This window comes from Pipistrellus hanaki, assembly GCF_964339955.1.
Source record: "Pipistrellus hanaki genome assembly, chromosome: 6".
NCBI lineage: Eukaryota > Metazoa > Chordata > Mammalia > Chiroptera > Vespertilionidae > Pipistrellus > Pipistrellus hanaki.
In genome coordinates this window covers 55624892-55637785 of record NC_140508.1, presented here as the reverse complement: position 1 = coordinate 55637785, position 12894 = coordinate 55624892, and the positions used below count along the sequence as shown (strand labels likewise).

The 12894-nt window shown below is 45.8% G+C and overlaps 1 protein-coding gene and 1 pseudogene across 2 annotated transcripts; both read right to left on the bottom strand.

Annotated features, from left to right (window-relative positions):
* Positions 1–8391: 8391 nt before the first annotated feature.
* On the bottom strand, positions 8392–9700 carry LOC311624846 (insulin-induced gene 2 protein-like; annotated as a pseudogene). The gene is made up of 3 exons: positions 9649–9700; positions 8974–9187; positions 8392–8532 (listed from the first exon to the last, which is right to left on the bottom strand). The product of its transcript is annotated as an insulin-induced gene 2 protein-like (transcript).
* Positions 9701–10344: 644 nt separating this feature from the next.
* CETN1 (centrin 1) lies at positions 10345–11049 on the bottom strand (the record flags this gene model as incomplete). Its single annotated transcript, XM_084888532.1, has 1 exon — positions 10345–11049. The coding sequence occupies exon 1, from the start codon at positions 10861–10863 to the stop codon at positions 10345–10347; it is 519 nt and encodes a 172-aa protein (XP_084744658.1). The 5' UTR covers positions 10864–11049.
* Between the last annotated feature and the right edge of the window lie 1845 nt (positions 11050–12894).

The window sequence follows — 12894 nt, the reverse complement described above, 5'->3', positions numbered from 1 at the left end:
GCTAAACTATAGAAACTTAATATGCATTAAAACTGCCTGGTTCTTGAACCACATAAATTCTTTTTATTAGTGAGAAGCATCGTATAGATACTGATTTATATGTCTTTGTGTAAGCACGGGAAATATTTAGCCAGTATATAATATTTATAATTTACAAGAGATTTTAGAAAAAAAATTGGCGAATGGATTGGTTTGAATCTTGGTAGGAAAGACTAATGTTACTGAAGCAAATTTTAAAAAAATCCAACTTCTGAGTATATGGTTAAAATAGATAAATAAAACAAGGGTCAGAGAAATTAAATAATTTGCCCAATGTCACAAAACCAGAATTCTCTCTAAGCCAGATCTTGTTCTTCTCTCCACTACATCAGATAATTACCTTAAAAAATAACAAAATTAGCTCTACCCAGTTTGGCTCAGTGGATAGAGCATTGGCCTGCGGACTAAAGGGTCCCGGGTTTGAATCCTGTCAAGGGCACATGCTCAGGTTGCAGGCTCGATCTCCAGTAGGGAGCATGCAGGAGGTGGCCTATCACTGATTTTCTCGCATCATTGGTGTTTCTATCTCCCTCTCCCTCTCTCTGAAATCAATGAAAAATATACATGTTTTTTAAAGTTAAAAACCCCCACAAAATCACTTAAAGACATAGGTATAAAATAGTATTCTGGTAACTGTATTATTTTGCTTCTCTCTCTATACATTTGTTGAATGTTGCTAATTAAGAGTGAAGTTAAATAAGAAACCTTATACAGCATTATAAGATCTACAATGATGCTTTTTGTGTGTTGTGGAGGGACTTGTACATTAGCGCTTGCTGTGTGGTACTTGCTAAGGTGACTCGTTTTGCTAATTTGGCCATATATTTCAATTTCTGAAAAAGTTGCCAAAAGCCGCTAAAAGGGAACAATGGGCATATTTTTAAAGTTTGGTAAATCAAAACAACATGGGCACATGCTAAAGATTAATTTAGGATCATTTACATATATGGCATCCAACAGGAATAAAAAAGAGGTGCTTTTTTTTTTAAAAAAAATTTAAAGAGTAGAAAAAGGAATGCAACCTATTTCTTGCAAGGGCATAGGAGCGGATCTCATATCCTCACACATGGCTTTGTTTTCAAATTCTTGAAAGGGCAGAAATTCTTCTAATTTAAAGGTGAGGCCATGGAAAATGTGGAACAGCTGTGGGAAACCGTAGAGGCGCGCAGCGCCACGGCCACTCTTTCAGTTTGCGACGCCACCCCGGGGAGCGCTGACCCTCTGCTCACCGCTGTTCTGAATTAGCAGAGGGAGACCCTCCCACCCCCTCCCCCCCCCCCCCCCCCGTTCCCCCGCTCCCCATCCCGATGCCACAAGCGAGATGCTTCCATGGAATGAATTGTCTCGCTAGTTGACCCGCCTCAAGGATGCTGAGTGTACAGAGGCGCCCATTTGGACTCCGGAGGGACTCCAGGCTGCCCGCGGAAGAAGGCTGAGCACGGGGCTGCCTCCTGCCCCCCGAGAGTGAGTTTTGGGGAACAGCCGTGTCTCCACACGCTACATCCAAGGGACCTGGCAGAACACATGGCCGTGACTGTCTTCAAGGTCACGCCAAGTTTAAGCAATTTTTCCTGCCCCACATTCCAACGTGTCCTTCCCTATCGACCCACTTCCCCTGGTAGGCCATCCTTCTAGAGCTGTGGCATTTTTATGAGGTAACAACCTCTCGACTCTTCTCTCCTCTCGGTGAAAACGGTGATACTACATCATTTTTGGAAACTCCCACCGGTCCCTGTCAGGCACTGAGGGGTTTCCATCAGTGTGGAGGGAGGAGGTGGAAAATCCTGTTCTCAAAAGAGACAGGTTAAAAGGAAGAAGAAGAAGAAAAAAAGTAATCTTGTTAGGACTTCAGTTTTCAGTGTCCAGAGACCAGCTCCAGAGAAAGCAGATAGCAGAGCGGCGTGTTGTCCGCTGGCCAGGCCTGCGCGTTGGAAGTGGGTTAAGCCGGAGGAATCAGCTTGCTTCTAGGCATAAACACCGCGATGGGTTTCATCAAGGCCAGCTGAGCAGGCCCCTCAGGACTGGGGATTGAAAATACTGGGCTGAGAAGCCAGGAGCTGCCTGAGCTCTGATACCTGCGAGGGCTTAGATTTTTGCCTTGGGTGTCGAGGGTGATGGCAGTGGTGTGTGTGTTGCCAATACTGTCAGGGTTTCTCTCCCTACCCCTCCTCGTCCTCCTGGCTGTTTGAGGAGGAGACAGTTTGGAAAAGCGGTGGAGTTTTGCAGCCGCCTCTGAAGTAGCCACCGGTGTCTCCATGCTTCCCAGCAAGACGGAGTGTTGGGGGTGTGTGGTTGGGGGCGGGCGGGAAAGGCTTGCTCTGTCCACGCTGGAGAGGCCACACACCCAGGGGGTGCGCCCTGCCTGACCCGAGGGCCGCTTTCTCTGGCTCCGGGGAGAGTGGGGTTCAGACTCCCCCTCCTCCCGCCCCAGACTGCCATCCCGCACCTGTTACACCTGCGCTCCGTGCGCTGGAGTGCGCCCTCTGCAGGCACCTGCGCCCCTCAGCGGCCCGCAGCCCCGTGGGCGCAGCATCTCCCGGCCCCGCGGGCTTTGGAGCAGCGCTCCTTGGGCTCCAGCTAAAAGCTGGCGTCCCGTTTCCACAAGAAGCTAGAAGCCGTGACTCTTGTATGAAATTCCTGATTTCTTCACAACTGGCAACCTAACTCGGTTAAAGAAAGAAAGAAAAACAAACAAACAAACAAACAAACAAACAAACCATGGGAGATGCAGACAATTCCTGTGCAAATTAGAGAAAAGTACCCTCTGAGCCTGGGAGGGCAGGAGGATGGGGGGGAGGTGGTGCAGCCAGAGCCTGGGTGCTAGTCCGGTGCGCCTGGGCGCGGCCGGAGGAGGAGCGGGCTGGGTGCAGCCTCTGCGCTGCGGGGCGCCGCCTGGCGGGACCCGCACAGACCCCGCAGCCGCCCAGTGAGTCCCGCAGCCGCCGGGCCACTCGCCAGGCTCTGCCCGGGGCCTCCGGTCCACAAACCCTGGCGGTGGGAAAGGCAGGGAGAGCAGGAGAGACCCGTTCCAGGTCTCCCCTTGTGGAGGGACCTGAACACTTAGAATGTCCCCGCTCTTCCTCTCCAAGCCCCCTCTGCCTGGTGCACCTTAGCAGCAGGCAAGGGTTAGACAGTATTTTTCTGAGGTTTTTCCACTTTATATGTGAGAAGGATTTACTTATTTATCGACTTTATTTATTTATTTATTTATTTTGTACACTTCATGTACTTTGTTTTTAAAAGCTTACCTGTACTGGTGGTCTACTTTGTGTCAGATCAGTTTATAGAATTATTTCTAATTCTTCCCTGGCCAGTGGCTCAGTTGGTTGAAGTGTCATCCTATATACCAAAAGGTGGTGGGTTCGAGCCCCAGTCAGGGCACATACATAGGTTGTGGGTTTGATCCCTGGTCAGGGTGTATGTGGGATACAACCAATCTCTCTCTCTCTCTCCAATAAAAATATATCCTTGGTAGAGTAAAAAAAATTATTTTTAATTCTGGCAACATACCGACAAGCAATAAAATTCCCCCTGATTTGTAGAGAAAGGTTCTAAGGTTCAGAGAAGTGACTTCCCCCAAACCAGCTAGGAAGTGGCTCTGTGAGGGCTTCACACCTCGGTCTGCCTCACCAGGAAGCTGCCGCCGCCCTAAGGTGATGCGATGACTGTTACTTCTACCTGAGATGGCAAAGCTTAGTCTCTTCTCTCCAATACGAGAAAATATCCTACTTGGTGCCTTCTTCTCTCCCCTTTTTATTTCTTAGCAAATGCGAGAACAGTTCTTTTACAGAAAAAAGATGCGTCTGTGCGGTTACAGCTTTGAAAATGACAGCACCAGACGCACATATCCCAGTGAGTGTTGTTCCTGCACAACACTGGTTGCCTTGGTGATTGGGTACTTCTTCCAACAGTGCTGACTACAAGGTCCTCCGTCACTACCTTGGGTGCCTCTCTTTTGGAGGTGCCTTCACAGCCAATTTACAAACCATTCAAAGGAATGAGGCGCATTCTCCCAGTGGCATTTGTAGTTTGAAACCTCAAGTGATAATATATCCAGCTTCTCCAGCCACTCTATTAATAAGCTTTGAGGATACATCATTTGAGGCTATTTTCAAAAATCAATCCCAGTCTCAAGGAAGTTAGATTTGTCTCCAGAAGAATATGCCGGAGGTTTTTAGATAGTCTATGTGAAAAAGGGGTTCCATAAATATTCTGAGTCTAGAAGCACCACCGGTTAAGTGTGTGACTTCGAAGGGGACGCATGCGTTGGACTGGGCAGGTCCTGACAAGTTGTGTAGACTAAATAGAGTGTTGGGATGGTGGGTGGCATTTAAGCTTTGAGTCTGAACTCAAGAGGCAGAGAGATTGGGTTCAAATCTTCCCTTTACCATTTTCTATGTAGCCATGCACAAATTACTTAATCTCTCCATGCCTCAGCTTTCTCTTTTATGAAATAGAGACAGTAATAGAACATGTAGAAGCTCCTAGAATAGTGGGTGGTATCGAGTAAGTGCTATTTAAATGTTGGCTATATGTTAAAATCACACAAATCACCTTTCTCATCACCCTGAACTATAAACCGTATTAGGCAAGATCAATAATAAGTCAGGCATGTTTTCTATAAGTAGTCATCATCAACTGTAGTAATAAAACATTCTTATGTAGGAAAAGTAATTTTGTTTGGTTGTTAAAATCAAAATGAAATCTGAGAGTCTAACGGTTCTCTATGTAAATACATTTCATTTTATTTTACGTCCAAGAAACCCATATGAAAATGGAGATGCCTGGTATGGCATCCCAATATCAAAAGCCTGAAATACCCATGGAATCCTGGAAAAATAGTCATCTAACCCATACCTCTGCACATTTATGATAGGAACATAACCAACGTCAAATGAAAAGGGAACCCATTGTACAATATAAGAGAATGTATATTTGGCAATGATACATCTGATAAAGGGTTAATTTCACACACACACACACACACACACACACACACAGTACTCACACAACTGGAAAAAGAAATGATATATCTGGGATCAGGCATCGCTAGGAGGCCCAGTAAGCTGCATGAGGAGGAGGTGCCCCATGCCACCCGCCAAGTTGCACCAGAGCTTCTTCCTCAGCTCATACGCATGACCACAAGGGGTAGTTGGTCCCCTGGGAGCAGCTGTTGGAGTGAAGAGGCTGACTCCATTCAAGGATGGGTCAACGTGGCCTATAATGGACACAGAGGGGGCCAGAGAGAGAGAGAGCAGTGACGGGGGAAATCTGCCCGTGTGCAGAAGTTTGGGCAGTGCACTTGGTTATCCACTTTTTTTTTTTTTTAAATATATTTTATTGATTTTTAACAGAGAGGAAGGGAGAGAGATAGAGAGCTAGAAACGTCGATGAGAGAGAAACATCGGCCAGCTGCTTCTTGCACACCCCCTACCGGGGATGTGCCTGCAACCAATGTACATGCCCTTGACCGGAATCGAACCTGGGACCTTTCAGTCCGTAGACCTGGGACCTTTCAGTCTGCAGACCACTGAGCCAACCCGGCTTCGGCTGGTTATCCACTTTGTATGGGAAGAGTGGTGGCCTGGAATTAGAATATACATGGATTCAGTCAGGGGTGACCAACCAGAACTTTAAGAATGAAATTCCCTTTGCTGTCTGTGTCTCAATTGGGGCATTTGCTTTTTTGATATTAATACAACTAATATTTTCATTCTTGGGCCTGTGCCCCTCTAGTTTCTCATCTGTCCTACTTATCCTTAGAAATCAAGGGCTTATCACTGAGGTCCCTACACAGTCCCATGAGTTTCTTTGGTATATTTCCTGCTTCTTTATCGGGACCACTTGTAATAACCCAGGGAAATTACTTTAGTTATTCCCGAACTCTATAGCTTTGTTTCCACATTGGCCGAAAATATGTCTATAAATTCTCTCTGAAGTCTTTTAAAAATATATGTATATATTTTGTTGATTTCAGAGAGTAAGGGAGAGGGAGAGAGAGAGAGAAACAACACCGATGAGAATCACTGATTGGCTGCCTCCTTCATGCCCCCTACTGGGAATCAAGCCCGCAACCTGGAATTTAACTATGATCTCCTGGTTTATAGATCAACGCTCAACCTCTGAGCAACACTGGCTAGGCTCTCTGAATTTTTTGTGTTCTTCCTTTGTAAAGACTAGGATATATGTCTGACCCAGCCAGACATGGATGATTAACTTCTCTTAAAATTCAAATGTCTAGACCTGCTCTAGTCTTTTTCCCTCTCCCCCTTCACCTTCTATCCCCCAGAGTATAAGCTAACTCAGAAACAAGACTAATAGTGCAGTACGGGTTTCTTTCTTAGCGGTGAGTGGGATTCGGAAATATTCCGGAGCCCCTTCCTTTGTGTGGGGTGGACCGCACCTTCAGGGGAGCTCTCAGGGACTGGGCTGCAGCTCCATGGTTGTCCCCAGGTGTGTGAGCACCTTGAGGGCAGGGCTTCAGCCCAGGCTCCTGGTTTTCATTTCTATCTTCTGATGGGCCAGGTGACAGTCCAGTTGGCTGAGGCTATGACCCTTACTCCTAGTTTCTGCCAACTTTCTTTCTTTGGGATATTTCTACCTTGATCCATATGGGGCCAAAACTGGTCAACAGGATGCTACAAAATCCCTGCTCTCCAGAATGCCACACTCCTCTTGCTCTCAGATCCAGCCCTTCACACTGATGCTGGCCCAAATTGAACATGAATTTTCTACAACTGCACCTGAGTTCACACGAAGACCTTGAACCTGAACTGTTAACGTTTGCAGCCTGGGTGAGTTCCCTGCCTGGTACCAGCCACCTCAGCGAGACTCTCACAGTGAGTGCCCACATACCCATCACTTCAGTTAGTCCTCCTGCTTTGACAAATTAGTCCCTGCTAATGAGAATTAAGACCAGAGTAGCAGCTCCCTGATTAGATTCCCCACCCTCTGAAGGGTAAAATTGCTGGCAAAACAAGTGACAAATTCTCTAGAACTTCGGCATTTATCTTAATAATGGGACTTTGAGGATTTAATTATGGTTTAGTTGTGACAAAAAGACCTTGCCTTTTTAATAGTTTTGCTGTGCATTAATAAAAAAATTAGTCCAGGCCTCCATCTCAACATATAGGATGTCCCCCCAAAATGTACACACACACTGAATAATTATAAAGGTGGTGTTTATTAAAATGCATTTTATTTTCAAAATTGAGCTATTAGCTGTTAAAGTGTGTATACATTTTTTGGGGACACCCTCTGTGGGTGTATATATCTATATCTATATCTATATCTATATCTATATCTATATCTATATCTATATCTATATCTATTGATATATCTATATCTATCTATATAATAAAAGCCTAAGCGATTGCTACAGTGGAATGACCAGAATGACTGGTCACTATGATGTGCACTGACCCAGGGGACAGATGCTCAACATAGGAACTGCCCCCTGCTGGTCAGTGCACTCCCACAAGGGGAGTGCTGCTCAGTCCGAAGCTGGGCTCACAGCTGGTGAGCGCAGCGGCAGTGGCAGGAGCCTCTCCCGCCTCCGTGGCAGTGCTAAGGAGCAGCGAACAGGTGGGCAGTAAGAAACAAAGGGTCCTAAACTGTGAGAGGGATGTCTGACTGCTGGCTTAGGCCCGCTCCCCATGGGCGGTCTTGGACTTCGAGAGGGTACAGGCTGGGCTGAACCCCTCCCCCCCCCCCCAGTGCACAAATTTTATGCACCAGGCCTCTAGTATATATATAATTTTTCCATAATTATATTATTTAAATTTTCCCTGACTTCATCTTGATAGATATTCAAAAGGGTAGGTATCTTCTTTCAAAGCAAAAAAGGCTTAATTTTTAACAGAAAACAAATAATATTAACACATACACAAACCACAGTGAAATAGTTTCCTGGGATTATAAAACAGAGAAATACTTATATGCCAGGCATTCTGACATCTACAGTTAATAACTAAACACTTGTTGATCTTTCCAAGGACAGAGAAATACCTTAAAATATATTTTTTAGAATTTTCTAAACTAAGGTCTTTTTTTTTTTTTTAAATATATTTTATTGATTTTATACAGAAAGGAAGGGAGGGAGATAGAGAGCTAGAAACATCGATGAGAGAGAGTCATCGATCAGCTGCCTCTTGCACAACCCCTACTGGGGATATGCCCGCAACCAAGGCACATGCCCTTGACCGGAATCGAACCCGGGACCCTTCAGTCCCCAAGCCGACGCTCTATCCATTGAGCCAAATCGGTCCCAGCTAAACTAAGATCTTATAGTTATAAATATTTACTCAAAATCATTAGCTAGCTTATACAAAAATATATGTATTTTTGCCTCCTTCATTCCTGATGAGATTTTTTTCTGTGATAACTTTACATTCAGACATTGCCAGTTGTTGACCAATATTTCCCATTGTTATGCCTTCAGCAAAAAATATACATGGTAACCAGGAACGAACATAGAGAAAATCTGGAGAAATCCTAAATAATAAAAGCCTAATATGCTAATTGTCCAGTCATCCAGTTGGCCATTGAACCAATCAAAGCATAATATGCTAATGATATGCTAAGGCTGCTTAACTGCTCGCTATGATGTGCACTGATGTGCACTGATGTGCAGACACTGCAACTGATAGGTTAGCTTGCTGCTGGGGTCTGGCCAATTGGGACTGAGTGAGATACTCCTGGAGCCCTCCTGCGGTCCCTCCCTGACTGGCCAACCTCCCACAACCCTCCCCAGCCCCAACTATGCACCAGTGAAATCCCTCGGCCTGGGCTGCACCCTCTTGCAATCTGGGACCCCTTGGGGAATGCCAGAGAGCCAGTTTCGGCCCAATAGTGGAACTACCAGTCAGTATGATGTGCACTGACCATGGGGCTGAGGCCCCTCCACCCCCAGCCGAATGCACGAATTTCATGCACGGGCCTCTAGTATATTGATAAACACCATTATAGTCTAGCAGTTGAGTGACCAAGGTTGCCAAGAAAGCAATTCCTATTCCAAGGCCAAAAGCAGTGTGAGATCTATCAAAAGTCCACCACAGTTTAATGGAGAGTACAGCCAGTGTGAGAGACAACTGTATGTTTTCCTCAAAGTCCACTTTAGTGCTGGCATGATTTCTACCAACAAAGGTGGCTACGGTGACACCGCATTACACTGGAGCACCCTCTTTTAAATTTATGTGGTTCTCCTTGTCAATGCAGAGGAGGAACTTGTCAATCACCGCAGGAACTCCTCCTCCCCTGCATTTCCCCTCCCCCACCCCCCCATCTCCTAAAAATCATTAGATAGCTTAATCTCTTAAGTAAATTACACTTCACTTGGGCCGATATTAAATGTTACTTTTATTCTGTGGCCTACGGATGCATTCTGGCTCTGGATAGCTCACAGTGGAGGATTTACACACAAAGCAACGTTTTGCATGTGATGCAGCCCGGGGGGAGTCTTAAGGTGTACAACTTAGCACTACCCAAGTCTATAGCCTACAACAGTGTCCTTCCTGAGCTCAATAAGTGGCTGAACTGATTTCCTGCAAATCAGTGTGCAGTTCAGTGAGAAGCGATGGCTGGGATACCTGCTGGCTGATCCCACCTCACCCTGCTGGAACCATGACTCGAATTTAAGGACTAATAGATGAAGGAAGACCATTTTAAGACCGCCCAAAGAAGTAACAGGGAACCAACCGCATGGCTGTTTAGTCCCAAGAAGCTATTCTGGGTTCAGCTTCATGGATGCCCACCCGAGCAGAGCCAATGGTGGGCAGACCGAAGGTTCAGGGCCCCCCCCTTTTAAAAAAAAATACAACCTAGCCGAAACCGGTTTGGCTCAGTGGATAGAGCGTCGGTCTGCGGACTGAAAGGTCCCAGGTTCGATTCCGGTCAAGGGCATGTACCTTGGTTGCGGGCACATCCCCAGTAGGGGGTGTGCAAGAGGCAGCTGATGGATGATTCTCTCTCATCGACGTTTCTAACTCTCTATCTCTCTCTCTTCCTCTCTATAAAAAAAAAATCAATAAAAATATATTTAAAAAACATTCTTAAAAAAAATGCAACCTAAAGGACCCTGAGATCTGCTCTCGAGAATGAAGAAACAAAACTCACAACTGAAAGCATCTTTAAAACTCTATACTTGAGCCAAACATTTGGGAATAGAAGCATCTGGACAAATGGGAGGAGCTGAGAGGAGGGTCGAGCTGTCTTCCAGCTCGGCGTCAGGGAGCAGAAGCAGGGAGCCCTTCAGGTCCCCGGGCTCCCCGCACGGGGGCGCGCGGGAGGAGCCCGGGCTTTAGGGCTTCAGTACTGGATGGCCTTCTGCATGATGCGCAGGAACTCCTCCTCGTTCACCTCGCCGTCCCCGTCGCGGTCCGCCTCGTTGATCATCTCCTGCAGCTCCTCGTCGGTGAGGTTTTCCCCCAGCTCGTTGGCCACGCGCTTCAGGTTCCGGAAGGAGATCTTGCCCGTCTCGTCGTCGTCGAAGAGCCTGAAGGCCCTGAGGATCTCCTCCTTGGTGTCCTTCTCGGCCATCTTCTGGGTCATCACGGCCAAGAAGTCGCTGAAGGTGATCCTGCCGGTGCCGTCCTTGTCCACCTCGGAGACCATCTTCTTCAGCTCCTCCCTGTTGGGCTCGAAGCCCAGCGCCCGCATGGCCACCTTCAGCTCCTTCACGTCGATGGTGCCGCTCCCGTCGGCGTCGAAGAGGTCGAACGCCTCGCGGACTTCTTGCTTCTGGTCTTTGGTGAGTTCGGGCGTAGGGCCCGACTTTCTCTTCTGGCTGGTGGAGGCCACGCTGGCCTTCCTGTCGCTGGAAGCCATCCGTCCCCGCAGCGGTTTTACCTTCCTAACGGTGCGGTCCCCCTGCGCGCGCCGGGGCGCCCTCTCGTGGAGCGCGGGCGCAGCGCGGCCTCCGTCCTCCCCAAACCCTTTGGGTACGCGCTTTCTCCAAGGGGGCCCTCCGTGGCTGCTGCGGGGTCTTATTTCGTTAGGTTCCGCAGCTCCCTTAGCGACCTCCCAGTTTCCACCAGAGGAGACCTGCTCCTGCACGAGCTGCCTGGAGCCACAGTTGTCTTCCCCGTAGCGCGCTGGCACTGGCTCGTCTCTTTCCAGGCCTTTTGTCAGGCTCTGCAAAACCAGGTGCATTGGGTTATTAAGAGGTTCTCCCTCCGTCTTTTCCATACTAATTAAAAATAGAAAGAATAAAAAAAAAGCCCTCTTGGCCTGAGATTACTCGAGGGTAAATTTAGGATAATCAAGATTGGGCTTGATCGATCCCTTGGCATTGCATGCGGGGGAAGGAGGAGGGGAGATTATTAAAAGTCACACCATGTGTACAAGTGGAGATAAATGGAACACAGATAAAATGGAAAACGTTATGTATAAAATTTGTAGAAGTTTGTCTCCTGACATTACGCTCAACAATAACAACACTTCACTCGCTTCTTTGGCACACACTGGAGTATGAAATGTGATATCCAACTGGGTGATTTACTCTCTGTTTCAATTTTATATATTCGGTGTAATTGCACTGGAATAGTGGTCATGATTTCATTCTCTAGGCTTTTGATTTGGAGAGACGACGGGTTAGAATACTGTATTCTGGTATTCGGGCATTTAAAAAAAAAATCCTCTAGCAGCACATTACTCTCACTGTTTATCATCCAATCAGGCCAGGCTGAAACCCACTCTCCGAGTGCCCCACTTGGCAGTGGACACGGGCAGACGATGCAGAGCAGGTTGGGCTCAAAATTGCCTCCAGAGATTAAAAAGAGGAAACTGGAAGCTTTTTAAATAAAAAGAAAAAAAGAAAAATAAGCCCATAAAGGAATTCCCTTTAGAATTGCTCTGTATTTCTTTCACTTTTATTAACAGTTTAAAAAAAGCTGACTTTTTTTGCATTATTAAAAAAATCTTAATTTATTTCTATTAACCTGTTATAAGAGTTTTTTTTTTTTTTTTTTAAAACAGTTTTGTATCACCAGCATCTAGAAGAGTGCTTGACATATAGTAGGCAAATTAATACCGTATTATCCGGCGTATAAGACGACTTGAAACAAAAAAAAGTCAGCCGAAAATCGGGGGTCGTCTTATACGCCGAGTATAACCAGAAAAACGTCTCGATATGCCGCAATCAGGTCTTTCAAGAAGTGTGGCATATCAAATTCTTTGGACGGTATGGAGGATGACTTCTTGTGGCAAGATGAAGGGGAAGCCGAAGCTGAAGCCACACCATCTGATTCGGAATTTGATCCATATGATGACTGTCTTACAAATGTACCACAAGAGGTCATTGATGAACTTATGATGTCAGAAGAAGAACATGATGAGGATTTTGAAGGATTTTAAGCTCAAAATGCTCCTCTGCCTAGAAAAACCTCTTATCATCCCAGTCAGTCACAAACAAGCGTTTTCTGCAAGTTCTTCATGTAATTTTCTTTCCAGATGATGCCATCATTGTTAATGTTCTCTTTTGGATTTCTTGTTTCTCGGTAAAGTTCATGGCATTGCCATTTGTGAAGAGACCTTCCATTTATCGTTTCAATGTACGGTATATGTTCGAAAAATGTCATTCATTAAAAATTTAATTAAAAAAAGAACTGGTGTTGCCTCGGAAGTGGGGGGTAGTCTTATACAGCGAATATAGGCCTAAACCTATGTTTTAACTGTAAAATTAGGGCGTCGTCTTATATGCCGGAAAATACAGTAGATATTTTTGAATATATGAATGAAAATTAATGTTGGTTTTAAAATACTTGTGAATTGTCAAAATAAAGCAAACAGAATCACCAAAGATTTAATTATGCTAGGACTATTTTACAAATTTTGTGTTGTTTTTATCTTTTAAACTTT